The sequence below is a fragment of the Dama dama genome, chromosome 4, assembly GCF_033118175.1.
Source record: "Dama dama isolate Ldn47 chromosome 4, ASM3311817v1, whole genome shotgun sequence".
NCBI lineage: Eukaryota > Metazoa > Chordata > Mammalia > Artiodactyla > Cervidae > Dama > Dama dama.
In genome coordinates, this window is record NC_083684.1 from 56,572,545 (window position 1) to 56,597,458 (window position 24,914).

General features: G+C 57.6%; 2 protein-coding genes across 3 annotated transcripts; both read left to right on the top strand.

Annotated features, from left to right (window-relative positions):
* The first annotated feature begins 3,020 nt into the window (after positions 1 to 3,020).
* ERF (ETS2 repressor factor) lies at positions 3,021 to 10,623 on the top strand. The gene is made up of 4 exons (XM_061139421.1): positions 3,021 to 3,167; positions 7,605 to 7,839; positions 8,222 to 8,337; positions 8,452 to 10,623. The coding sequence occupies exons 1-4, from the start codon at positions 3,146 to 3,148 to the stop codon at positions 9,732 to 9,734; spliced, it is 1,656 nt and encodes a 551-aa protein (XP_060995404.1). The 5' UTR covers positions 3,021 to 3,145; the 3' UTR covers positions 9,735 to 10,623.
* A 4,056-nt stretch (positions 10,624 to 14,679) lies between these two features.
* On the top strand, positions 14,680 to 23,901 carry GSK3A (glycogen synthase kinase 3 alpha). Of its 2 annotated transcripts, XM_061139424.1 has the most exons (12): positions 14,680 to 14,977; positions 16,688 to 16,875; positions 18,167 to 18,250; positions 18,414 to 18,524; positions 20,149 to 20,279; positions 20,374 to 20,480; positions 21,416 to 21,513; positions 21,592 to 21,687; positions 22,044 to 22,230; positions 22,542 to 22,634; positions 23,222 to 23,274; positions 23,553 to 23,901. In XM_061139424.1, exons 1-12 carry the CDS (start codon positions 14,695 to 14,697, stop codon positions 23,613 to 23,615), a joined length of 1,494 nt encoding a protein of 497 aa, XP_060995407.1. In that variant the 5' UTR covers positions 14,680 to 14,694; the 3' UTR covers positions 23,616 to 23,901. The 2 variants fall into 2 exon arrangements, with proteins under 2 accessions (XP_060995407.1, XP_060995406.1); XM_061139423.1 differs by having other exon boundaries at positions 23,222 to 23,901.
* The last annotated feature ends 1,013 nt before the right edge of the window (positions 23,902 to 24,914 follow it).

The following is a 24,914-nucleotide window of genomic DNA, read 5'->3' on the forward strand; positions in this document are numbered from 1 at the left end:
GAATACTGCAGTGGGTTGCCATTTCCTTCTCCATGTAATGCGCTTGAATCATTCTGAAACCACCCCCTTCTCCCCCATCCATGGAAAAAAATTGTCTTCCATGAAACCCGTCCCTGGTGCCAAAAAGGTTGGGGACCGCTGCTCTAAATCCCACTATTTCTAAGGGAACGACAGTGTTCATAGAGTAGTAGTGGTTCATCGCTGTTCATATAGGTGATGGGCGGGTGATGATTATGATTTTTACCATCCACATGGTTTCCTTTCTAGGCATGACTCTGTGACGAGTTGTGACTTCTATAGGGGTAGGTTCTGTCCATGCCTTTGCCTGACAACAATAGGATAACTGTTTTATCTGTGTCAGGACAGTAAACTGGAACAACTAAGTCCATGGCAACGAGGGGGGGCTCTCCTCACTGTCCAGACAGAGGTGTTTTCTCCACGGAGTATTACACTGTTCATCCCAGGCACCTCTGAGGTTTGGGAGAGGCTGTGCTTTTTACCAGCCTCAGGAGCATTTGTGAAGGCTTTCTGGGGAGAGTGGGGGCGGGTTAGATTCTTGCCCACTGGAGTTCACATGGTCTTGGTTGCATAGGGTATCTTCAAGGATTGACCAGTGCTGAGAGTTCTCATCACAAGTTCACAACCTCTGGGTGTTTTACACAGTCATTGTGGGATTCACCATTCCTGGGGGTGGTTTCCAGTGTTCACAAGGCAACAGAACTATCCAACACGGTCCACACTTCCATGGTGCAGTCATGTTATAATATCTGTGGACACATCATTTTCACCAGCGGTTCCCATTCTCTGTGGATGGTTGAAAGTCTCCCCTGAGGCACGCCCACCATCCATGACTGTGTTTCACAGAAACTGTGGGATTGAATTATCCAGCTGAGTCAGGGTAGAATTCTGCCATTAACAGGCAATTTTTCACCATCCATGCTTGCGTGTTTGCTGCCTACAGTTGGAATCTCTAGGCTTACATTGTCCACAGGTTATGCTGCTCACTTCTGCTAATAATCACCAGTATTTATTGCCTACTAATCTCAAATCTCTGATTTCTCATAACAACCTAATCATTAATATCCCCATTTTACAGATGATGAAGCTGAGGCTTAAAATGATCAATTCATTTGCTCTATACAATCTCACTCACATACAGGAAATTGCAGTTTGGGTTGCCACCCTGGTCTCTGTCTTCTGGTGGGAGTATAGAGGTCACTGAGGTTGTAGTATGGATCTATTGTCTTTTAAACTTGGCATTATCTTTTTCTGAGGGGTGGGGCAGTAAAAGACATAATAAACTATACTGGTTAAGGGTGGTGATTTTGAATTGGATAGATTGGATTTGAACCCTGTTTCTGACCATTTCTGAGCCTTGCTTTATTAATCTGTAAATGGGGCTAACAATAGGAATTCCCTTCTTTGGGGATTTGTGAGGCTTCAATGAGAAGATGTCCTGACAACGCTTGGCCCAGCGCCTGGCACATCATGAGAACTAGCAATTCAGGAGCTGTTATGATAACAACGATGATGGTTATTATTGCTGGACCACACTGCTCCCAGAGGGTTACAATATCCGTGGGGGAGCTGCACTGTCCGTAGGCAAGGTTACATAATTCCCCAAGGGGGTGATGCTTCCTGGGAGGCCTTGGTCTCCCCAAGGAAGAGGCCTGAGACCTCTGAGGCACTACTTAAGGACGGCCCTAAGGCCTCTAGGAACCCACCAACAGAGGGTGGGCTTAAAGCCCTAAGCACCCAGAGCCTAACCCTTCAGGCCTTCCCCCTCTGTAGCCTGTTCACTGCTCCCTATCTTCTTGGTTTCACTCTCTTTGAGCATCTCCTCCCCACCCCCCTTCCTCTCCTTTGGTACCTCAGAGTCTTCTCTGAGATTGTTTCCAGGATCAGCCTGTGAATATAACTGCTATTTGTCCTCTGCTGTTGGCCATCTGATCATTGCTGATTTCCTGTTTCCCGAAGCCTCAGGCTCCATCCATTCCTCCCAGCTGCAGAGAACAGACTTAACACATCCCTACGCACTGGCCTTCATCCTTAAGCCCTGCCTTCCTGTCTCCTGGTGACCCCCTAGTGTCCCTTGGGAACACATTTGTTCAGACTTTGGTCACCCCCTCGCATCCTGGCTCCACCCCCGGAACCCCCCTGCCCTGAAGGTGGAAGTGGGGGTACCTCCGGCGCCAGCCGTGTTCCCAAGACAGCTGCAGTCTGGGGATGGGGGGCGGCTCTTGCGTGCTTTCTCTCTGGTCACTTCCTCCCCAGATGGGACTGGGGCTATCTGGAAGGCCAAGACCCTACCCCTAGAGGAGCGGAGGAGGCAGCCGCCTCCCCATTTCCGACGCTGGGAAATGCTTCCCACCCATTCCACCCCACCCCTGGACAGCTGCCCCCAGTCAGGCCCAGGGTTGGGGGTGGAGGCGCATGGTAAGGTCAGCCTGGGAAATGTTGTGGTCTGGATCATACTCTCAGGTCTTGACCCGACCCCCCCTCACCCCCCGCAGAGAAAGTTCTGCCTCTTCCGAAAAGGTCCATACTCCTCACAAAAGTTTCTGACACTTACCATAAGGTACCCCCAAACCCCTCTTACAGGCTTCCAAAGAAAATGTGGACTCCGCAGTGGGCAGGAGAGGAGGAGGAGGGGCAGCAGGTCGCGGATCCTGAGGACTTAAAGTTATCTTCAGACTTGGCGCCTCAGAGAAAGGTCATGACCCCCAGGACCCCATCCTATCCCAGCCCCTCCATCTCTCCTCCCCCGTCGCGCGGCCCCTTTAAGCCTAGAGCCGGCCGGTCCTCAGTGGCAGCGCGCCGGCGTGTGTGTGTGTGTGTGTGTGTGCGCGCGCGCGCGCGTGTATGTATGTGTGCCTGTGTGTGTCTGTGTGAGTGTGCGGGGAGGGGGCGGGCACAGTGTCTCCATGGCGACGCGGCGGTGACGTCGCCGGCCGGGGGGCGTGGGCGTCCCGGCCCCGGAGTGCGATATTAACCCGGGAGGCGGCGGCGGGGAGGGGAGAGGCTCTGAGAGGCGAGGCCGGGTGAATCGGCGAGGGCGGCCCGACGTGCTCGGGACGGGACGGGGCAGCGCGGGCGCCGGGAGCTGCGGCCCGGAGTCGGGGCGCCTCGCCCCGGGCCCCCCAGCATGAAGACCCCGGCGGACACAGGTGGGGGCGGGGGCAGCACGTGTGGGGGAGACTTGTTGCCCCGGGAAACCAGGCGGAGAAACTTTGGGGGGGGGGGCTGAAGGGTTCTGGGGGAGCCCGAGTGATCCCCAGTTGCGGGGGACCCCCAAGCACTCGAGACCTGTTGCTTCTTGCGGTGCGAGCGGGGGTGTGCACCGGGCCCCCAATTCCTGGTTCTGGACGCAGTGGTTGGGTGCTGCGAGTCCTGGTTCTTTCCTTGCCTGGACCCCAAAACCTGGGCTCTCCCTGACACCCGGGATCACGGGGGTGGCTGGGTTCCTCCCAGCCGCTCTGTCACGTTGCACTCTGGGGGCCGGGACGTGTGCGGGTGTGTGTGGGGGGGGCGCTGTCCACAGGGCCCGCTATTCCCGGTTCGGCGCTGCACGGTCCGGCCCGTGACCTTCACCGCGATGCGTGCCCCGCACCGGCTTAGAGGGGGATACGGGATGGCCTGTAGGAGGAGGGCGTGAGTGGGGAGCCCGGGACTAGGGGTCCAGGCTGCGCCGCCCCTCCCCCGCCCGTCTCCGCCGGCTCCTCGCTCCCCCGCCCGCGCCGAGTCGCAAAGTTCCAAAGCGCAGCCCGAACGTTCGAAAAAGGAACTTTTTGTTTCCGACCTTAGAACGCGCGGCTTTAAGGTCGCTCCGGAGAGACCTGGGAACCCTCCTCCCTCGCCGCCGGGGACCTGGGGTTGAGGAGGGTGGGGAAGGTGGGGGGGACGCGGAGGCTCCCCCCCTCGCCCCCCCTCCCTCATCCAGCCCTTCTCTTTCAACCGGCCGTCTCTTCCCTCCGCCCCCCTCTTCCCCGCCAACTTGCTCCTCCTTAAGGGACCAAGGTTCCCCTCCCCCCCCCCTCGGTCGGCGGGCGGGGGGCAGCAGGATTAACCCCCCCCCCCATTCGGACTTTCCCCCTTCCCCTCCCCCGCCGCCCCCGGGCTCTCGCAGGCTGGACTTTGCGCCCGGGCGCGCTGGGGGAGGGGTCCCAGCCGCCCCCTGCCCGTCTACCCCGTCGGAATCCGGCCCGGGGCGGGGACGGGGGAGGGGGAAGGGGGCCGGGCGCCGCTGTTCAAACTTGTTTCCTTCCCCCGGCGGCGGCCGCGGCTAGGGCTCCTGTGTGCGGGTGTGTGCCCCGACCGGCCCACCCACCCCGCCCCCCCTCGCTGGGCGGGTGGGGGCGGCTCTTAAAGGGCTCCGAGCCGGGCTCCGGCGCCTGGGGATTGGGGGCCGAGGAGGGGGCTGGGTGTGGGCAGGGGCTCGGAGTGCAGTAGGGTCAGTCACGTGCGTCCCACATACTCTCTGGCTCCCGAAGGCTCCAGGGCCGCTGGGCCTCGGGGGCAGCCGGAGCCTCCTTCGCCGGAGGAGGGGGCCGAGGGACCCAGACAACCCCGCCTCGTCTTCGTTCCCTGCTACGGGCCTTCGCCTGGTGGGACCGGCTGGGCCGCTCCCCCATCCCAGTCTTGGGGCCGCGCCGTGTGTGGGTTCTCTGGCTGGGGGAAGGGGCGGGAGCCTTTTCTGGCCTCCCAATGGGTCCATGGGTCCATCTGACTCCTGGCTGGCCGCTGCGCGCCCCTCCATCCGATCCTCCATCCCGGCCCCTCTCTTCTCTGCCGCGGCTGTTTCCCACTTCCTGTTTTCTTCCCGGCCCTGGCGCCACCGAAGGCTGCCTGGAGTGGGGGAGGTGGTGGGGCCCCCCAGGAGGCCGGCGTGTTCTTCCTCTACCACTGCCCCTCCCTTCCGACCCCCATAGTCCTTTTGAAAAAAGTTTGGACAGTTAGGGTGAATTTGAGGGGTACTCGAGAATTCTGCACCGCGCCCCCCCCCCCCCCCCCCCGCAGGTTTCCACAGTCTGTCTGGGAGATTCCCTACCCCGCCTATGTGGGATCCAGGTGTGTCTTCTGGGACCCCGCCATCCCAGCCCTTCCTGTCTGCTGCCTCTTCTCCACCCTGTCTGCCAACGTCCTCAGTTCTTCTCTCAGTGTCAGCTGCTCTGTCTCTGCCTCACTGTCCCCCCCCCCATACTCCAGAGGTCCTGCATCCCCAGGCTTTCTTGGTGTAGGCCGGGTGGTTCCCTGTTTTAAGCACGTGGACTCATACACAACACACACTCACACATGCTCCCCTTGCCCGTGCCTGGCTCCTGGCTCCAAAGCCTGGGGAACAGAGCCCCATTGAGACACCCTGACGTCACCCCCCATCTTCCTTCTCCCCCCAAAGCTGGGAACAGGCCCTCATGTATGCCGTGTCCGATGAGGAAAGCTGGCTTTGGGGTTGGCCTGGGAATGGGGAGGGTCGCTGCCATGAGTGGGAGCCAGAGTCCTGGCCCGGGAGCGAGGTTGTTCAGGGAGGGGGCTTAACTAAGGGGGCCTGGGTCAGCCCCCGGAATGCAGCTTGAGGCCTTTCCAGAGCCCCCCACCTCCCTTCTGAGTTCCCTTTGTGTTGCATGTAGTCTCTCTCACTCCTTCTCTTCTGCAAAGTTTATTTTTAGCCTCCTGCTCCCCCGCTCCCAGGACTGTCGCTGCACACACGTTGCCTGGTTACCGGGACAAGGAGGCTGGGGCGGGTGGGCTGGGAAGGGTGGCTTTAATTTTGGGGGGAGGGTGGAAATCAGTACACCCTCCCAACCCTAGACTGATGTCTCAGGGGCTTCGGCCCCCACCCCGAGTCCAAGAGCCAAATTGGGGCTTGTTGGGGGTGGGGGCGGGGGTGTGAAGCTTGGTGCCATGAAGGGAGACAGGAGTTTTTTGGAGAAGGTTGGCGGGTACATGAAGCGGGCGGTCTCTTGGGTTCCCAAGAACCTCTGGGCCCTGAACAAGACCGTCAGACCTGGGTTCTCTAGCAGGGTGAGGATCAAGGGGTGAACACCTGGATTACCAAGAGAGGGATGGGGCTGTGGATGCTGGGGTCCGTGGAAGGTGATGTCAGGGCCTGTCACTTGTGAATGGAGCAGGAACTGCTGGTACAGGACCCTGAGTCTGTGACACCCTGAGGTCATATGGTCATATCCCTGGAGCCCAGAGGGACTGACTGGAGGCTGGGATTTCTGAATGGGGCAGGGACCAGGTGGGGAATGCTGGCCATCCCAGTCTGCCCAAGGCCGGGGGTCAGGGATTAGAGTCAGCTCTGATTTAGAGGGAGTGGTCCCTTTGGCACCAGGAGCTGCTGATCCCCGGCGTCCCCATGGGGAAGGCTCCCCTGTTGGATTCCAGACTTGGGTGGGGACTTTCAGGGAGGTTCCATGTTGCCTCAGGTTGGGTTGGTACCTGCTTCAGCTGGGGTTTGAGCCAGGATCATGGGAAGAAGGCTGACCCTTGCAGCCTGACTGGGACTTGGGACCCGCCCATCCTTAGCTGTCCACCTTGGTCTTCTCCCTCTAGTGGCACCAGGGCTCCTGTCCTGCCTCCCCCCCTTCTTCTCTTCCTCCCTTTTCCCTCCTCCCACCCCTCCATTACCGGCTGCCTAGTGCTGAATTATTGATGGCCCCTGATTACCCGGGGGTTTGGGAAATGACAACAACCGCAGCCCCCCCAACTCCCCCCCCAACAGGCTGCCCACCCCCTCTAGGGACCAACCAGCCCACCGCCAACCTCTACCCAAGGTTAATGCTGGGGGCGGGTAGGTAGGTGGGCAAGGAAGACACTAAAGATGAGAAGGCAGAAGGGGGAACGGGTTGCAGCGAGCGATGCCTGTTCAGTGTTAAGGCCCTCCAGCCAGGTTGGGTCCATGTGCCCAGGTCTGGGTAGGGCAGTGCAGCACAGAGGGTCCTGGGCTTGATGGGGGGGCGCTCTCTCAGACAGTCTGGGTTTCACTCTCCAGGGAAGACAGAAGCCTCTGTGTGTGCAAGCGCTGACCTCATCGTCAACCAGCCACCCCACCCCTCCTGGTCCTTTTAAGAAAAAAAAAAAAAAAAGCCTTCTCTTGGGGGCCTAGGGTGGGAGTAAGGGCTCCGGTAGGTCTTGGGAGGGAAACAGTGTATGTTCCTAGGAGGGGAACAGAGGAGCTGGTGGGGGCAGGGGTGTGGTAATGACTGACCCTGAATGGGAGTGAGGGTGGGCTGGGGGTGGCTAGCCCCAACCCGTCTGGCCACGTGTGCCCCTTCCTGCTCCTCCCCCACTGGCAGCCCTGCCCGCCGGCCTGGCTTGGTGCCTGGCCCCCTGGCACTGGCCCCGGGACCCGCCGCCGACGGTTTCCTGTTTCTCCCGGTGTCGCTGGAGCAGGCTCCAGCTTCCCCTCCCCCCAGCTCCTGTCTAGCCCCCCTCACACACACAGACACACACTGTCTCCCTCTAACCAGGTCTTGGCTTGGCAAGGGGAGACGGGTTTCCCCATGGTAAGGGCGGGGCTAGGAGGTGGACCCTGGGATAGGCCCCAGGGCCCCGGACTTGGCGCCCTGACCCAGGGCCGCTCCCCTGCCTCCTGTCCCCAGGCTTTGCCTTCCCGGATTGGGCCTACAAGCCCGAGTCGTCCCCCGGCTCCAGGCAGATCCAGCTGTGGCACTTTATCCTGGAGCTGCTGCGGAAGGAGGAGTACCAGGGCGTCATCGCCTGGCAGGGGGACTACGGAGAGTTTGTCATCAAGGACCCCGACGAGGTGGCTCGGCTCTGGGGGGTCCGCAAGTGCAAGCCCCAGATGAACTATGACAAGCTGAGCCGGGCTCTGCGGTGAGGAGGGCAGAGGCCCCAGGGCAGACGTGGACAGCTCCCCCCCACACACCAGTTGGGAGCCCCCTGGCCCATGGGAATAGGCATTGGGTTTGACTTCTGGCTGTGCCACATGGTAGCTGTGTGACCTCGGACCAAGTCCTAACCCCCCTGAGCCCACGTGTCACACCGAGGCGAGAACGTGGTCATGGATGTAGTCTGTAGTCTGACCCCAGAACTAAGGGGAGAACTGGTCCCCACTCTCTGGACCTTGATTCCTCTTGTGTGGCCCACGTTCTTCAGTCACCCTTTGCGAGCAGCACTAATACGGGTCAAGGTTTGGGTTCTAGATTCGGGTCCCCTGTGACTGACCCTCTGATGAACGGTGTTTCTGTACCCCCAGCTATTACTACAACAAACGCATTCTGCACAAGACCAAGGGGAAACGGTTCACCTACAAGTTCAACTTCAACAAACTGGTGCTGGTTAATTATCCTTTCATCGACGTGGGCTTGGCTGGTGAGTACCAGGGCTGGTGGGTATGTCCTCAGAGGGAGAGCAGGGTCTACCTGAAAGTCCAGGTGAAGCAGAGTGGGGAGGGGCCTTGACATCATGTCTTCCCTTTCCCGTCAGGGGGTGCGGTGCCCCAGAGTGCCCCGCCAGTGCCAACAGGCGGCAGCCACTTCCGCTTTCCTCCCTCGACACCCTCCGAGGTGCTGTCTCCCACCGAGGATCCCCGCTCACCGCCGGCCTGCTCTTCGTCATCGTCATCCCTCTTCTCGGCTGTGGTGGCCCGGCGCCTGGGCCGGGGCTCGGTCAGTGACTGTAGCGATGGCACATCAGAGCTCGAAGAGCCCCTGGGAGAGGACCCCCGGGCCCGACCGCCCGGCCCCCCGGAGCTGGGTGCCTTCCGTGGGCCCCCGCTGGCCCGCCTGCCCCACGACCCTGGTGTCTTCCGTGTCTACCCCCGGCCCCGGGGTGGCCCTGAGCCCCTCAGCCCTTTCCCCGTGTCGCCTCTAGCTGGGCCTGGCTCTCTGCTGCCCCCGCAGCTCTCCCCGGCTCTGCCCATGACCCCGACCCACCTGGCCTACACCCCGTCTCCCACGCTGAGCCCTATGTACCCCGGTGGTGGCGGGGGCCCCAGCGGCTCAGGGGGAGGCTCCCACTTCTCCTTCAGCCCCGAGGACATGAAACGGTACCTGCAGGCCCACACCCAAAGCGTCTACAACTACCACCTCAGCCCCCGCGCCTTCCTGCACTACCCCGGGCTGGTGGTGCCACAGCCCCAGCGCCCCGACAAGTGCCCGCTGCCGCCCATGGCCCCCGAGACCCCACCGGTCCCCTCCTCGGCCTCGTCCTCTTCTTCCTCCTCTCCATTCAAGTTTAAGCTCCAGCCGCCCCCCCTGGGACGCCGGCAGCGGGCTGCTGGGGAGAAGGCCCCGACAGGCGCTGACAAGGGCGGCGGCCTGGCCCTCGGCAGCGGTGCAGGCGGGCTGGCTGAGGGGGCTGGGGCTCTGGCCCCGCCACCGCCACCGCCGCAGATCAAGGTGGAACCGATCTCCGAAGGCGAGTCGGAGGAGGTGGAGGTGACTGACATCAGCGACGAGGACGAAGAAGACGGGGAGGTGTTCAAGACACCTCGTGTGCCGCCTGCACCCCCAAAGCCCGATCCGGGCGAGGCGCCCGGGGTCGCTCAGTGCATGCCTCTCAAGCTGCGCTTTAAACGCCGCTGGAGTGAAGACTGTCGCCTCGAAGGGGGTGGGGGCCCTGCTGGGGGCCTTGAGGATGAGGGTGAGGACAAGAAGGTGCGTGGGGAGGGGCCTGGGGAGGCTGGGGGGCCTCTCACCCCAAGGCGGGTGAGCTCTGACCTCCAGCACGCTACAGCCCAGCTCTCTCTGGAGCATCGAGATTCCTGAGGGCTGTGGGCAGGGGACCCCCGTTCCCCCCACCCCCATGCCTCTTTTGCTGCCTTAACCCCCCCCATTTCCCGGAGGTGAGGGCAGCTTTTTAGTCTTGCTCCGCCACCACCTCTTTCCCCTCCCCCATGTTTTGTATAAAACTTTTAATTTCTTTTTTTTTTTTTTTTTTAAATGGTGAGGGTGGGTGGGTGCCCAGGGTGGGGGGCCATCCCCTGTCCCTGTGGGTTTCTAAGCTCCGGGCAAAGTGGTGGGGGTGGGAGGGAGGGGGGAGTTAAGGGGGCCACCTCCATTCTGGGGAATTTATATTTGAACTGAGGCTCTGGCCTCAAAGCCCAGGAACTTTTTTTATTACAATCGTTTAGGAAGTAAAGCCTTGTCCCTCCCTGTCCTTTGCCTCCTGTACCTCTCTCCCTATCCATCCCCGGCCGTCCTCAGCCCCAATCCTGCCTTCCCCGCCCCTCCAGGGGCCGTGAGTGCCTGGGTTTCTCATAGCCCCACAGGGTTGCAGCAGAGGAGGGAGGGACATTTTATGATGAACCAAAAATTCCGTGTTGGGGGGGGGGTGGGGGCAGAGGAGGGTGAGGGGTGCCGCCCATAGGCCACAAATCTCTACAAAGTGCCTGCTACCCCTCTCCTGGTCCCCACCCCAGTGCCAGTCCAACCCCTTCACCCCCCAGCTGCTCCTAGGACTTGCCCCATAGGCAGGCAGGTGGGGAAGGGGGTGCCCTGAAACCAAACTGGAAGCCCCCTCTGCCTCCCAGCTGGGGCCCCTGGGGTGGGGGTCTGTGGTCAAGCCTTATTCTGTATTGGGGATGGAGGGTGGGTGGGGAGGGAAGTCGGGGGCTGCTGGAGAATGTATTCAAAACAATAAAAACTTTGGACCTTTGGATGCAGTGATCTGAGTGTTGCGTGCAGCCATCTCAGGGCCACATCCTTTGGTTCTTGGACCAGGGCCCTGAGTGGATCCATGGCCAGAGGGCCTAACCCCATCTGAGAGGGTCAAGTCCAGGTCTGGAAAATGAACTCTTGACCTTGGGGGCCACTAAACCTCTGGGCCTGGTGATGAAGTTCTCGGGCATTCTCTGGCCCTCTGACTGTCCCCCTCTTTGGTGGGGATCCACTCTTCTTGGGAGCACTTTTCGGCTCTTGAACACCAGGCTATGGCCCTTATTCTGCCTGAAATGCCTCTCTTCTCTGTGAACCCCTGTTCATTCCTCCAGGCTCTGGTGAAGTCCTGGCACTCCTGCACTACCTCTGGTGTTCTCTCACACGTCAGCTCTTAGAGGTGCTTGAGTTATCTGGGAGTCCAATGTAGATCTTTCAAGGCACTTTGGTGATCTTCCCATCAACCCATGGGAGCAGTCCGCTTGTAAATTAAGAAGAGACTGGCTTACTTGCAGTTGCTGTTCACCTACTGTGTGCCAGGTACTTAGGAGCTGGAGTTCTTTATCTCCAACATTCAGCAAGGTGGGAGCAAGCGGCTCACTTTAATGACTTGCCCAAGGCCTTAAGCCCAACTGGGACTTTAATGAAGTCTGTCTCTGAAATACATATTCTTTCAACAACTCAATTCTCCTAAAGCCAGGATGGTTGGATCTAGACCAGGATCTCAAGTTCCTAAGATCTGACAGGAGAGGTCATTAGGCCGGAAGCCCAAGTTGGAGAGCTTGAATCAGATGAAAGAATCAGGAGGAGGTATCCAAGCTGGAGGTTCTTTTATTTTAGTTTTTTTTTTTTTTTTTTTCCTGGAGGTTCTTTTAGACAGCACAACCCATCCAGTGCAGGTGAGGTGCCTGAGGCCCAGAGAGGGAAAGGAGTTTTCCAGAGGCCACACAGCTGCTAAGAGAATTGAGGGCTCTGGGCTTGCAGGGCTTCACCATGAAACCCCACCCTGTGCAACTCTGGGGGAAGGAACTGGAAACTCCTACCCACTCTCATTTCATCCTCATTTCAAGTCAGCCCCAGGTGGGTGGTCCCTGATGGTGCCCGTTGGCAATGAAGAAAGGATCCAGGGCTGGGGTACTGTGAGGCTCCTGTGGAGGCCTGCAGACAACTGCTCCCTCTCCTGGGTGATGTAAGTCATTCCCTTGGGGTGGGGGCCACTGGGCTATATCTGGAAGTAGGGATGAGGCATGTCTCCTGGCAACGTAGATGCAGCTAAGTTGGTGGTGGTGTGATGGAGAAAGGGGGATGTCATCACTGAGGTAGGAGGGAGGACCCCGACTAGTAGTCTCAGCACCTGATTCTAGTGCCTTCAAAGCATATCTAAACCGGATCTAACATGGAGTCAAAGGCACTCAGCCCCAGAACCCCTCTCCAGGTCAGACTACAGCCCAACCAGATTTCTTCCCCCAAATTCTGGCTGAGTGGGATGTCACAGGTGGCCTCTGGTCTTGAAAACTCCAGCAGCTACTCTCATCTTTAAAGTGGCCCATCTAAATCTATTCAGTTTCTGCAAGGTCATACCCCTGCTCCCTTCCACATCCTCCAGGATCTCTGATACCAAGTAAAAGCTCTTTATAGATCTCAAGACACTTCCATCAATTAATTCATAACATCAGAGACCCTCTCCTTACCTATAATCCCCAGCACTCCCTCACTCCCCAGAAATTCCTTTCTTAGGCTTCTCAACCATCCCTCACTTCTTCAGGTCCCTCAGAAATACCCTCAGTCACCATCAGTTTCTCACAGTCTCCCACAGACCTTTTACAGACACCTCAAGTCCTTTCTGACTTCACTTCTCCCCAGGAAGATCACTTTACCTCTTCACTCCTCTGAGCACCTCTAGACACCCAGAGGCCCCTCGTAGCCACTTACAACCCGCTCTAGCACCCCTCAACAAATGCTCTCATCTCGTACAGACATTCGGATAAGATTCCTTCAGACTGACTCCCTCAGACTTCCACGGACCCCAATATCCTCTGGCGGTTGCCCACGCGCGGTCCACTCCGCACGTCCCACGGGTTCTGGCCGTTAAGTAACCGCCGCTATTCCGCCCTGTACTCCTGCCCTTGTAAGCCTTCTTGGTCCAGGTTAGGATTCCCCAGGACTTGGGTCTTGAGTCAGATTTTTGCTTTTGGACTCCGAGCCGCCGTCAGAGGGCAGCAGGAATTATTTGACTGAGGAACTACTACAACTCCCAGAAGCACCCGCTCTAGACCGTGCGTGATGTAGCCACATTCATTAGGAGAGTGGAAGTGTGACTGTGCTTTGCCTTCTGGTTAATGTAGTACGGAAGGCTTCAGCGTTACTATCCGTCCTGCCCCAGGAGTTTGTGTCCGCTGGGAATTGCACTCAGCTACACCGTGGACGAGATTTTTTTCAAAGGGCAAGGCAATTAGAGTGATCACAGGATCTGATTAAAGTGAAGCCTAGAACTCCATTTCCCGTCATTCCACGAGGCAGGAGAAGGGGAGGGTGACTTCATTTCAGTTACAAATACTTCCGGAACACATAGACACACATTCACCTGAACTCACAGCACACACTCTCAAACGAACTCCCTTTCCCAGCGCGCTTTGGACTACCGTCCTTCCGGGTATTAATGGATAAGTGGGGGCAACATAATGCGAGCACAAAACGCGAGGCTACTCCTAGCAGTTGGCTTCCTTGTTTTGGGCCTTCCAGGATCCTGTAATTTAGGAAGGCTGAGGATTCAAAAAGCTTAATTGGATGTTCAAGATAAATTGTGTTTTCATTTCTTTCCACCTTCAGTTCAGCCTCCTGGTGCAACCTACATTGTTAGGAAAAGCTAGACAACATCCGAAGACTGTATTGTCTTGAAAATCCACCGGAAACTTTGTTTCCTAAATCGTTGGCGGGGAGGGTTTTCCTTCCGGATTTGTGGAAACTTGGGAGTGTTTGCGCTCCATTTTCCAGTAGTCCCTGATCGACTTCGGCTCTTTCTTGGGACCTGGCGTCAGGAGAGGAGGCGTTGAAACTTTCTGCAGTCTCTCTTAGGCGACTGTCTTTCCCCTTTCGCTCACGCTCTTTCCGGCAAGCCTCAGCTGTCTTCTCACAAAAGGGTCGGGATCCGGTCTGGAGTATTCCCCAGCATGCTTCAGGATTATGGTAGACCCCGCCCCCTCAGTCAATGGTAAGGCCGCCTTGAACTCCATTTCCCAGAAGACACAAGGCTCGGTGTAGCAACTACGCTGAAGCCTCGGTGTTGACTACATTTCCCAGCAGGGATTGCGGCCTAGCGAACGAGGGTGGAGGAATGCTCTGCCTTTCCATTTCCTAGCCTATCTCCGGAACTGCAATATCCACTTGGGGCTTAGGAATCACATAGGACTCCATTTCCCGGCGTGCTTTGGAAGTAGCTTTATCCCTGCAATGCGGTGAGGGCGTGGCGACGACTACATTTCCCGGCTTGCCTCACAGCCAGAGAGCGGCGGGTCCACCGGCTCCGACTCAATTTCCCAGGGTGCACTTGGAGCCAGTCGGCATACAACCAATAAACTAAGTGAACGATTGGACTCCGTTCCCCGGAGTGCATCGGGCCTATACAGCTCCCTGATGGAGTTGCCTGAGACTACATTTCTGAGGCACACCTAGGGGCACGCGGTTGCCGCAATGGAGTGAGTGTGCGAATCTGACTTTACTTCAGAAAGTGCTTCAGAGTCCGCTGTGGGCACAGTTGTCCAACTTATTGCCCGGGATTCTGTTTCCCGAGGTGCAGCGCGACTCATCATCCCCGTGATTCTCTCTGAGGTCTGTGGACTCCATTTCCCGGCGTGCCACGCGCCTCTCTGTGAGGGCCTAGAGCGGCGACGGCATCGCGGAGGGCCGGCGGACTGCATCTCCCAGCGTGCCCCGCGGCGGGCGCTGGGCCGGAGCCGGAGCCCGAGCGGCGCGGCCTGGAAGAGGCCGGAGCCCGGGGGAGGCGGCGGCGGCGGCAGCGGCGGGGGCAGCCCGGGCAGCCCGAGCCCCGCGGCCTGGGCCTGCGCTCGGCGCCATGAGCGGTGGCGCGCCTTCGGGGGGCGGCCCTGGGGGCTCGGGCCGGGCGCGGACCAGCTCGTTCGCGGAGCCAGGCGGCGGAGGCGGCGGCGGCGGCGGCGGCCCGGGGGGTTCGGCCTCTGGCCCAGGAGGCAGCGGCGGCGGGAAGACGTCAGTCGGAGCCATGGGCGGGGGCGTGGGGGCCTCGGGCTCCGGGGGTGGCCCCAGCGGCAGCGGCGGAGGAGGCAGCGGCGGCCCCGGCGCGGGCACCAGCTTCCCGCCGCCCGGAGTGAAGCTGGGCCGTGAGTACTAGCGGCGCCCGTGGCGGGTGGAGATCGGATCCCTGAAGCCACTCAGACGTCGATCAGGTTCTTCTTTATGCTCAGGGAGGAGCTCGAGGTCACTGTGCCTTCCCAAACTGGGATCTGAGATCTACCCCCTCCCGGAGAGAGGCATTTGGGGGGGTTACCATCACTTGGAGTTTAGAATTAGAATTAGTAATCCTCCAAAATCCAGGGTCACAGGTTTCTGTTCTTCCAGTCCCGAAGTCTTGGGTCCGTGAGCCTTAAAAACAGAAATCTGATGTTGCCATCCATTCGAGAACGGATCAGGGGTCATTGTCGCTTGCAAATGGGGCTCAAGGGTTATTGTTTCTCAAGAGAACACGAATAAGATCACCACCACCCAGAGAAGGGATCTGAATTTGCTCCCTATTAGAGCATGGGGATTTGGAGTGAGTATCACTTAGAAGCAGGGATTTGGGTTTGCTGTGGCCCCAAAGAACAGGGCCAGGGCTTTCCAAATCTTATACCCAGTCATCTTACCTTTTAAAACACTATCTGTCCATAATATGTAGAATTGTATCTCCAATGGTGGAAATTAATGATTGCTGCTTCTTGAGGGCAGATTGGAAGTTAGCATACCTTTCAGACCAAGTTCATAGTCACTAATATTCAAGAAAAGATGTCTTTCTTGAAGTGTTTCCTCTCACAGAAAATGGAATGGGGGCAGGGGAGGTTACCAGTCCGTCCCCTAGAATAAGGATGTGAAGTTATACCCATTTCATTATTCTGATGTATGATGTCATTGGCTGGATAAATAGCTATATAGGATCCTCTCCCTCACTGGCCCTCTGAATGGATCTGATTCATCACTGATTTCTTTTCTTTGGGGGACCTTTCACCAGTTACCCGGAGAAGAGGGATCCCTGCCCTCCAAGAATGCCACCAACTTTTGCTGCCATTCGCAGAATGTTTTGAGAATTTCCTTTAAAGGACTGAGGCCAGGATAAACCCTTGATGATAGAGATCAGGTTCACCATTCTCACTATCAGGTTACATACAGATGGGGTCTGGGGCTCCGAACCTCACAGGTGAGGTCAGGCCAATGCCTTTTTCTAGCCCCAGAGTATTTGGGTAAGAGCTAATTGTCTCCCAAAAGTGAGAGTTAGGGTGCTGGCACTCCCTACGAGAGGAGTCATTCTTTTCTGTCACCAGAAACCAGTGGTGAAGTTACCAGCTGCATTAGAGATCACTGTCCCCCAAGTTGTGGGAAAGGTTAGGGCTTTCCTAACATAGAATTACCTCAGGGTTCCTGCTGTCAAGTGGAAGAGGTTAGGTCAGGCTCTCCCTAGTGAGGAGGGAGCAGAAGGCAGTTAGGGCTCATCATGGATGGAGTCAACACCTGGGAGTGGTGGTGCCTCCTCACATCAGGAGGGACCAGTAATTGGCTGCTCACCAGAAATGGAAATTAGGGGTTACCAACCCTGGTACAGCAAGAGGTTTTATGTGTCAGTATTCTCCCCTATGGGAGGAGTCAGGATTTGGGGTTCCCTGAAGGGAAGAGGGGAAAAGGAGGGATCTAGGAGCCACCTTTGAAGATGGGGGAGGGACAAAGACCATCCCCCACCCCATGAGCTTCCTGTAGAGACTCCCCGCCCTCTCCCAGCCCCAGGATGGGGTGGTGGCCCGAGGGGAAAGGTCAGTAGATTGTGTGTTCCCTTTGCTCCCCAGGTGACAGTGGGAAGGTGACCACAGTGGTAGCCACTCTAGGCCAAGGCCCGGAGCGCTCCCAGGAGGTGGCTTACACAGACATCAAAGTGATTGGCAGTGGCTCGTTTGGGGTCGTGTACCAGGCACGGCTGGCAGACACCAGGGAATTGGTGGCCATCAAGAAAGTTCTCCAGGACAAGAGGTTCAAGGTAGCTTGCGGGGAACGGGGATCAGGAGGTTTGACTGCACATGACTGGTGGGGGCACCCCAGCAAGAGTGCTGGCCTTGGGTTTGTACAGAGGGTCCAAGCATGGGCCAGAGGAGAAGAGAGTGAGCTGTGTGGGGATGTGGATTCCAGAACCCAGAGCTGACTTTTATCAGGCTCTTGTTCTTTGTAAGTGCTTTGTAGGTGAGTTTAACTTATGCAAAGAATCTCTGAGGGTAGGTACTGTTGTTACTCCCATTCTAAGTAAGCAGAAACTGGAAACTGAGACTCAGATAAGAGAATTGCACAAGGTCAAGGCTAGAATCTGATTCCCAAGCGCTTCACCTTAACCACTGAGTTACTCTGCTATCCAGAAGAGAAAGGAAGCTGGTGGGGCTGATGTTTCTGTCTGCGAAGGTCCGGCTCTGCCCCCAGGGTCTGGCACGTGCTGGGAGAAACCCTGCCTGTGCTGCAGATGCCTGGGTGTGGGGCCCGGTCACCCCTGAGGAAGGGGTCCTCTTTCCTCATTCACCTGTGAGCTGGTAGAGGCCCTTTGGATCCTATGTAGGAGTGTAGGAGAAACTGAGCCTGGGCTGAAGAAACCAGGTCAGAGTTTAGGTCTCAGGCAGTGAGGACTCTCAGGGGCAGGTCTTCCTCCAGGGCGCTGGTCAGAATTTGACTATAGGTGAGTCCTGAAGTGAGAGGAATCTGAGGATAGGGGCCTCTGAGGCCCCAGTGGGGAACAGAGGAGAGGGAAGAGTGTTAAGACAGGTCTTCTGGGAAGAGGTTGAGGCTGGATCTCTACTGGGAAGGTAAGGATGAGAAGCCTGGAGTCCTGGACTCAGGATCCAAGTGCTCAGATGCCTCCCGTGAAAGCAGTGGAGCGGTGTGGGGCCTAGGGGCACCTGGATGACCTCTCCCTGTCTAGTGTTGCTGGTGCCAGGCAGGGAGGTGGGCCTCATGTGGCCACATCATGTGATTTTCAAGAGAAGCTGAAAAACTTAGATTTACATGTGAAGTCATTTGTTTTGTAAATCTGAGCAAAAAATCAAACATTTTTAAGAAGTAGACTGCAGGAAGCATATGTAAGTGGTCTGAGTTTAGTTGTGTGTGAGGAGAGTTGGGGTGAGGAATTAGGGGCTGCTTCATATGGGGCCTTGGAACTGGAACTCACGGAGTGGCTGCTTGGCCCTGCCGGCAGGAATGGGGGAGTAGAGCTGTGGTGAGGGGTGCTCGGGCGGGGAGGCAGGGAGAGTGGCTTGTCTTCTGAGGCTCTCTTCCCTTGCCCTCCCAAGAACCGAGAGCTGCAGATTATGCGTAAGCTGGATCACTGCAATATCGTGAGACTGAGATACTTTTTCTACTCCAGTGGGGAGAAGGTGAGACCTGGGTGTGGGGATTCCTCCTCCGCTTGGGCTCCACCCGTCTGCCTGCCTTTCTCATGGCTGCTCATCCTTCCCCCGTTATTCCCCACAGACCTTCCTCCCCCTCTTCCTTGCTCATTTCTCACGCCGCCTCACACCTCTCCTTTGCTCTCTGCAGAAAGACGAGCTTTACCTAAACCTGGTGCTGGAATACGTGCCCGAGACAGTGTACCGGGTGGCCCGCCATTTTACCAAGGCCAAGTTGAGCATCCCTATCATCTATGTCAAGGTAGGCAGGCTGGTGGGCTGCAGGGGTCCCGGCCGACCAAGTCAGGGGCTCCAGACAGACTCTCCCGTCATTTCCAAGTTTATGTTGGTCTCTAGAGGCCTCATGTGCCTTGCCCTTGTCCCTACATCCCCAGAGATGGAGCTTCCTAAAGGCAGGGCAGCCCGGCCCGAGGCCTGATTCAATCAGGGAGGTAGGCTGACCAGGGCTGGGGAGGCTGCACATTACCTGCTCAGATCTACACCAGGAGCCCACCAGCACCATTAGTGTTGGTGCAGTCAGCTCAGAATTGAGGTAGAGACTTAGAATGCAGAGGCACAATGAGGTCAGAGTCCTGGCCTGTGGAGCCCTGGCAGAGGGGGACGGTAGGAGGCAGGGTTGGAGGAAACTTAGTGTCCATGGAACCAGGGACTCTGGCATCTTCATTCGTGGCCTGCAGAGGCTCATTCCCCTGGTACTGTGCCCTGTGTGTTACTGTCCCTAAGGACGTATTTGAGTGAGTGAGTGAGTGGGTGGGTGGGTGGGTGGGCGGGCGGCCTTAGGGATGCTGTGGAGAACGGGACCGGAGCAGGCAGCTACATGGCGGGAGGAGGGTGGGTTCACGTTTGCGGAGGTTGCATGGGCCCAGTTTTTCCTCCCGCTGGCTTTACGTATCTCAGGCCTAGATTGGTGCTGTGGGACCTCACCTTCTGTGGGGGTGGGTGGTGGTGGTCTGGTTTGTAAACTGTGTCCTGGACCCAGCACTGAGCAGCTCTAGAGTTCCCACTGACTGAGACCCAGACTGCTCCTGAAGAGCTCTCAGTTTAGCAGGGTAGCCAGGCATCATCACAGAGAACTATAAAACTACCAACAATGGCCGAACCGGAAGAAGCACAGGGCTTCTGCAAACAAGAGGCCCCTGGCCCCGCCTGCTTTGGGAGTGAGAAGGATCGAGGAAGGCTTCTGGGAGGAGACTGGGCACAGGGCAAGAAGTGGGCATCTCTGGCCACAGGCACTGGGAACCGAGGAGGCGGTGCCCAGGAGGCAGGCCTGAGCAGTTACACATGCCGGCACTGGACGAAGCCCTGGGGCTGCAGCAGTGACGGAAACACAGAGATCCCTGCTCTTTGGCACTTAACGTCCTAGTCAGTAGGAAAGAGAATAGCAGAAAAATCCAGGTGGAAAGGGCTGGCCTGAGGGTGGTTTTGACTGCTGAGTGAAGGAGACTGAGCCCTTCCTACAGCCAGTGGTTTTCTTGGTGAGGCTCCCCAGCCTGCTTTAAAACAAGGCCTTCCTGATGTATCTGTCTTGTCCATCAGGCTTCTGCCGAAGTATGTGTTTGAAGCAGTGGTTTCCAAAGTGTGGACCGGCACCAGCACTAGGGGGCTGGTTGCAGAGCCTCATCCTGATCTACCGAATCAGAACCTCTGGGAGTGGGCCCCGCAGTCCTTGTTTTAACACGGCCTCCATGTGATTCTGGTGCTCACCAAAACTTGAGAACCAAGGGGCAGCAGAAGTGTTTTTAAGACAGGGAGAGTGGGCCTGGAAGGGCCCTGCAGGCCGAGATGGTGGAGCAGGGGTATGCTCTGCGGGGAGAACTGGGCTGGAGGAACGGGGCTGGAGTTCTGCTGTCCCCTGCCCACCCCAGGTGTACATGTACCAGCTCTTCCGGAGCTTGGCCTACATCCACTCCCAGGGTGTGTGTCACCGCGACATCAAGCCCCAGAACCTGCTGGTGGACCCCGACACTGCTGTCCTCAAGCTCTGTGATTTTGGCAGGTGGGCCTCACCTGGGGTGGGCTGGGTGGCTGAAGGGGCGAGGAGGGGTCCCGACCCTTGGCCTGTGTTGACTCCTGCCCATATCTTCCCACAGTGCAAAACAGTTGGTCCGCGGGGAGCCCAATGTCTCCTACATCTGTTCTCGCTACTACCGGGCCCCAGAGCTGATCTTCGGAGCCACCGACTACACCTCATCCATCGGTCAGACTTGAGGGAGGGTTGGGGGTGGGAGTAGCAGTCGTGGCAGTTTTTCAGGTCTTTCTGTGTGTCTGCCAGGTCCAGTGATAAAAGCTTAACATCTGTTCCTTTAACCGGTCCTCACAAATTCAGGAAGGTGATGCTGTCATAGGTGTATTTTACAGTCTAAAGCTTAGAGTGGTGAGGTCACCTGCCCACAGTCAGGTGGGACTGGGCAGGGCTGGGCTTTGAAAGCGGACCTGACTCCAGAGTCCATACAGCCCTGAAACCTCCCAGGAAGTCCTTTCTCCTCAGTCAGCAGGAGGGGCTGACAGTGACCTTGGGGGAATCGGGAGGTGAGAGACTTTGCTACCGTGAGGGTGTGACCTGTTCACAGGGCCTCGATGTCCTTCCCTGTTGCTGGGGGTGAGAGTGCCAACTTCCAGGCATGAGGAGAGGGTGTGAAAGTGTTTGGAAGAGAAAGTTCATCAGCTTTGCGAGGAAACTTCATGGTCCCTAGGTGTGAACTTGTGCTGTGGGGGCCAAGGTACAGGACTGGCAGGGGTGACTAACCAGGCCAGCTATTTCCAAGAGCAGAAAAGAGGCCAGAAGTGAGTAAGGCAGCTCATTTAATGCTCTCCCTTCTTGAGGCCCAGAGAACACAGGTGTCTGTTCTGGGCCTGTTGATGTGTCCTCTGAGGCTGCAGAGACAAGGCTTACTGGGATCAGAGTGGAGAGGCGATGGAAGCCTCTAGATTGGAGAGTACGGCGCAGTCAGGCAGACTTGGAGGTTCAGAGTCAGGCTTCTGTGTTCCTATGCTGTGTGACCTTGTGCAAGGCCCTTTCTCTCTGAGCCAAGAAAATGGGGCTCTTGGCATTTCTCAGGGTGATCATGAAGGACAGAAGTGCTTGCCCGGGGATGGGCATGGTAGCTCTGACCCTCCCCCGTTCCTCCTCAGATGTGTGGTCGGCTGGCTGCGTACTGGCTGAGCTCCTCCTGGGCCAGCCCATCTTCCCTGGGGACAGTGGGGTGGACCAGCTGGTGGAGATCATCAAGGTGAGGGCAGGGCCAGGGTGGGCAGGGCCTGGGCTCAGGGCCAAGGACCTTGGCTCAGACCCCTCCCTTTCCCTACAGGTGCTGGGAACACCAAGCCGGGAACAGATTCGCGAGATGAACCCCAACTACACGGAGTTCAAGTTCCCCCAGATTAAAGCTCACCCCTGGACAAAGGTGGGGCAGGGCTAGGGGTTCAGGCAGTTTGACTGAGGTCCCCGCTGGAGGCCAACTGGTCAGGGGGCCTGGCTACAGTCATGGCTCAGTCAGTTAACTTTGATCACATGGCAAAGTTTAAAGCTGAGGACTCCCAGTAAATCCCAGAGGCCTACTTTCTGATGGGGAAACGGGCTCACAGCACAGCAGGGCCCAAACAGTCATGGGACCCGAGCAGGTTGCTCATCCGATACAAACTCACCTCCCCTCAAGAGGCTGCGCCTCAGTTTCCTCATCTGGCAAGTAGGGTTGTGGGAGGCAAGCAGGAGGCCCAGGGCCTCACCCGTTGTCACCTCTACCCCCTCCCCACCCCTCAGGTGTTCAAATCCCGAACACCGCCCGAGGCCATCGCGCTCTGCTCTAGCCTGCTGGAGTACACCCCGTCCTCGAGGCTCTCCCCGCTGGAAGCCTGCGCCCACAGCTTCTTCGATGAACTGCGATGTCCTGGAACCCAGCTCCCCAACAACCGCCCGCTTCCCCCCCTCTTCAATTTCAGTCCTGGCGGTGAGAACTCAGCCTGGGATCTGGGGTGCTGGGGGGGCAGCCAGAGACAGCGAAGAGCTTGGTGTGGAAGACAGGAGTAGAGAGCTGAGGGTGGGCTGCAAGGCAGTCCTGGGGCTCAGGAAATACACCCCTCCCTGATGCAGGGAGACCCCAACCCACCTCCTCTGCACTCTCCCGTGTTATGCTCCTTCCAGTTTTTTATTTAAAGGGTTCAGTGGCTACACCTGTCCCTATCTGGTGCCCCTTTCTAACCAGGACTGGGTCTCCAGGTGCCCTCTCCCCTGACTAGACATGTCCATTCCTGTCTCTAGAACTCACCATCCAACCATCTCTCAATGCCATCCTCATCCCTCCTCACTTGAGGTCCCCGGCGGGCACTGCCTCCCTCACCCCATCCTCACAAGGTAAGTTGGGGGCCATCTCCTGTGCAGTGAAGCGCATTTCTCAGTGTATGGGGAGGGGGGAGTTGTTCTCACAGCCCCTGAGTTTACTGCAAGCATGCAGAAATTGTTGGCAGAAAGCATGTTTCCCGCATGAATGGCCACCTCTGTAAGGCATTATTGCCTGTATTTTGTGTTTAGATGCAAACTGGAAAACCAAAGACATACATTTGGCCTGCACAAACAGTTAAATTTGTTCCTCCCATTTAAAAATGAGGGCTATTTTATGTGCAAATCCAGATTCCCTGTTTCTCTTGGGGAAGCAAATCAGACTGGGCAGCAGTGGGCCTGCCTCTGCTCAGGGTGGTCCTGCCAGCTGGAGCTGAGGTCCGGCTGCCCCCCGCCCGCGCTAGGGGGGCTTTGCTCCCTTGTCAGTCACTTAGTGACCAACCTGGCCCTTTGGCGTCTGAGTTTGAAACCCTCGACCTAAAGTGACAGCTTTCGGTTTCTAACGTAGCATCTCACACCAGCTTCCTGCCTTGGGGTGGCGGGGTGGGGGTGGGGGCGGGGGCCAGCAGGCCCAGGCTAACCATCTGCTCCTCCCCCCTCAGCTTTAAGTGAGGCTCAGACCAGCTCGGACTGGCAGTCGACCGATACCACAGCCGCCCTCACTAACTCTTCCTGAGGGCGCCACCAACTACCCTTCCATCTGGGAGCCCTGTGTGGGGCTGGGAAGGGGGGGCCATAGCCCACCAAGCTCCTGCCATGACTGGGCCCCTAGACTAGAGGGCAGAGGTAAATGAGTCCCCACCCCCCCTCCAGTCCCTCCCTCACCAGCCTCACTCCTGCGGTGGGCTTTTTAAGAGGATTTTAACTGGTTGTGGGGAGGGAAGAGAAGGAAGGACAGGGGATGGGGGGCATGAGGACCTTCCACCCCCTCAGCCCCTCCCCCTCCCCCCAGGTCTCCACCTCCTCCAACCCCCTCCCCTACTGCGTCCCTTGTAAATAGAACTGACCAGCCCCTCTCCTCCTCTTCCCTCCCCTGGCCCCCGGGTGTAAATAGATTGTTATAATTTTTTTCTTAAAGAAAATGTCGATTCGCACCGTCCAACCTGGCCCCTTCCCCTCCTACAGCTGTGTCCCTGCTCCTGTCCTCTGCCCCTAAGGCCTCCTCCCTCCTCTCCCCACCCTGGAGGGCAGGGGCAGTGGGGGAGCTCCTGATGTCTTAGTTTTCACAGTAAGGTTTGCCTGTGTACAGACCTCCGTTCAATAAATTATTGGCATGAAAACCTGCTTCCTGTCTAGACACCTGTTTTCACAGAGGTGAGGGAGGAGCTTGGGGGGCGGCCGTTGGACAGAGTGGGCTGCAGTCTTAGGCAGGGTAGCAGGGTGGAGTGAATCCAGGCTGGCCCAGGCCTCCTGTGCCTCAGCTCTGTGCATGTGGTGAGCTGCGTCTGGCTCATCCACCACAGCACATATCATCTGCTTCCACTTCGGGAGGGAAGCACCGTCATTCCCAGGTGACTGGTGAGAGAGCTGGCCATCAGATAGGTCAGGGCTACAGAATGTAAGTGGCAAAGTCAAAGTTTGAATAAAGGGCTCCCTATATCATAGCCTGAGCTACATGCCGCTTAAGGGGGACACAAGATGATGTGGGGGGTCACTTGGGCCAAAACAACCTTGATACAGACTCTTGGTGGGCATGGATGGGGGCAGAGGAGCCATTTCCAAACCCTAGCAGAGAGCCCCAAGCCTTCGTTGCTGTCTTAAACAGGGCCCTCCTGTGCCCACCTTTAGGGATGGTGGGAAGTGACAACTCTGGGAAGGTTGTTGCAGAGGGCCTGACTTTTCTCCTTGCTTTGTGAGCATGCTGGGGCCAGATGTTGGGGCTGTGGCAGAGTGAAATGGCATCTCCTCCACATGGTGCCAATGGTAGCGAAGGCAGGAGGCCCTAGAAGTAAAAGGGGGCCTGGAGAGGAGCCAACTGAACTGTCCAGTACTGGACTCCATTTGTGAAACGGGAGAGTTCTGAACACACCCCCGAGGGTGTTCAGGGACTTTGTGGTATCTGGGCTTTGCTATCTCGTGAGGTGAGCCCCAGGGGCATCTGTATACTGACGGCCCAGAGCAAACCCTGCCCCTCCCTGCTCAGCACCATCAGCTGTCACCTTGTTCATAGGATGAACACCGAGAACAGGTGCACTGGATGAGGGAAGGAGGGGTCTGGACAAGGGGCTGACCTTGGGTTCCTGGGGAGCCTTGCCTGCTGCTCACACCAGTGGGCCATGAGGTTCCCAAGGGCGT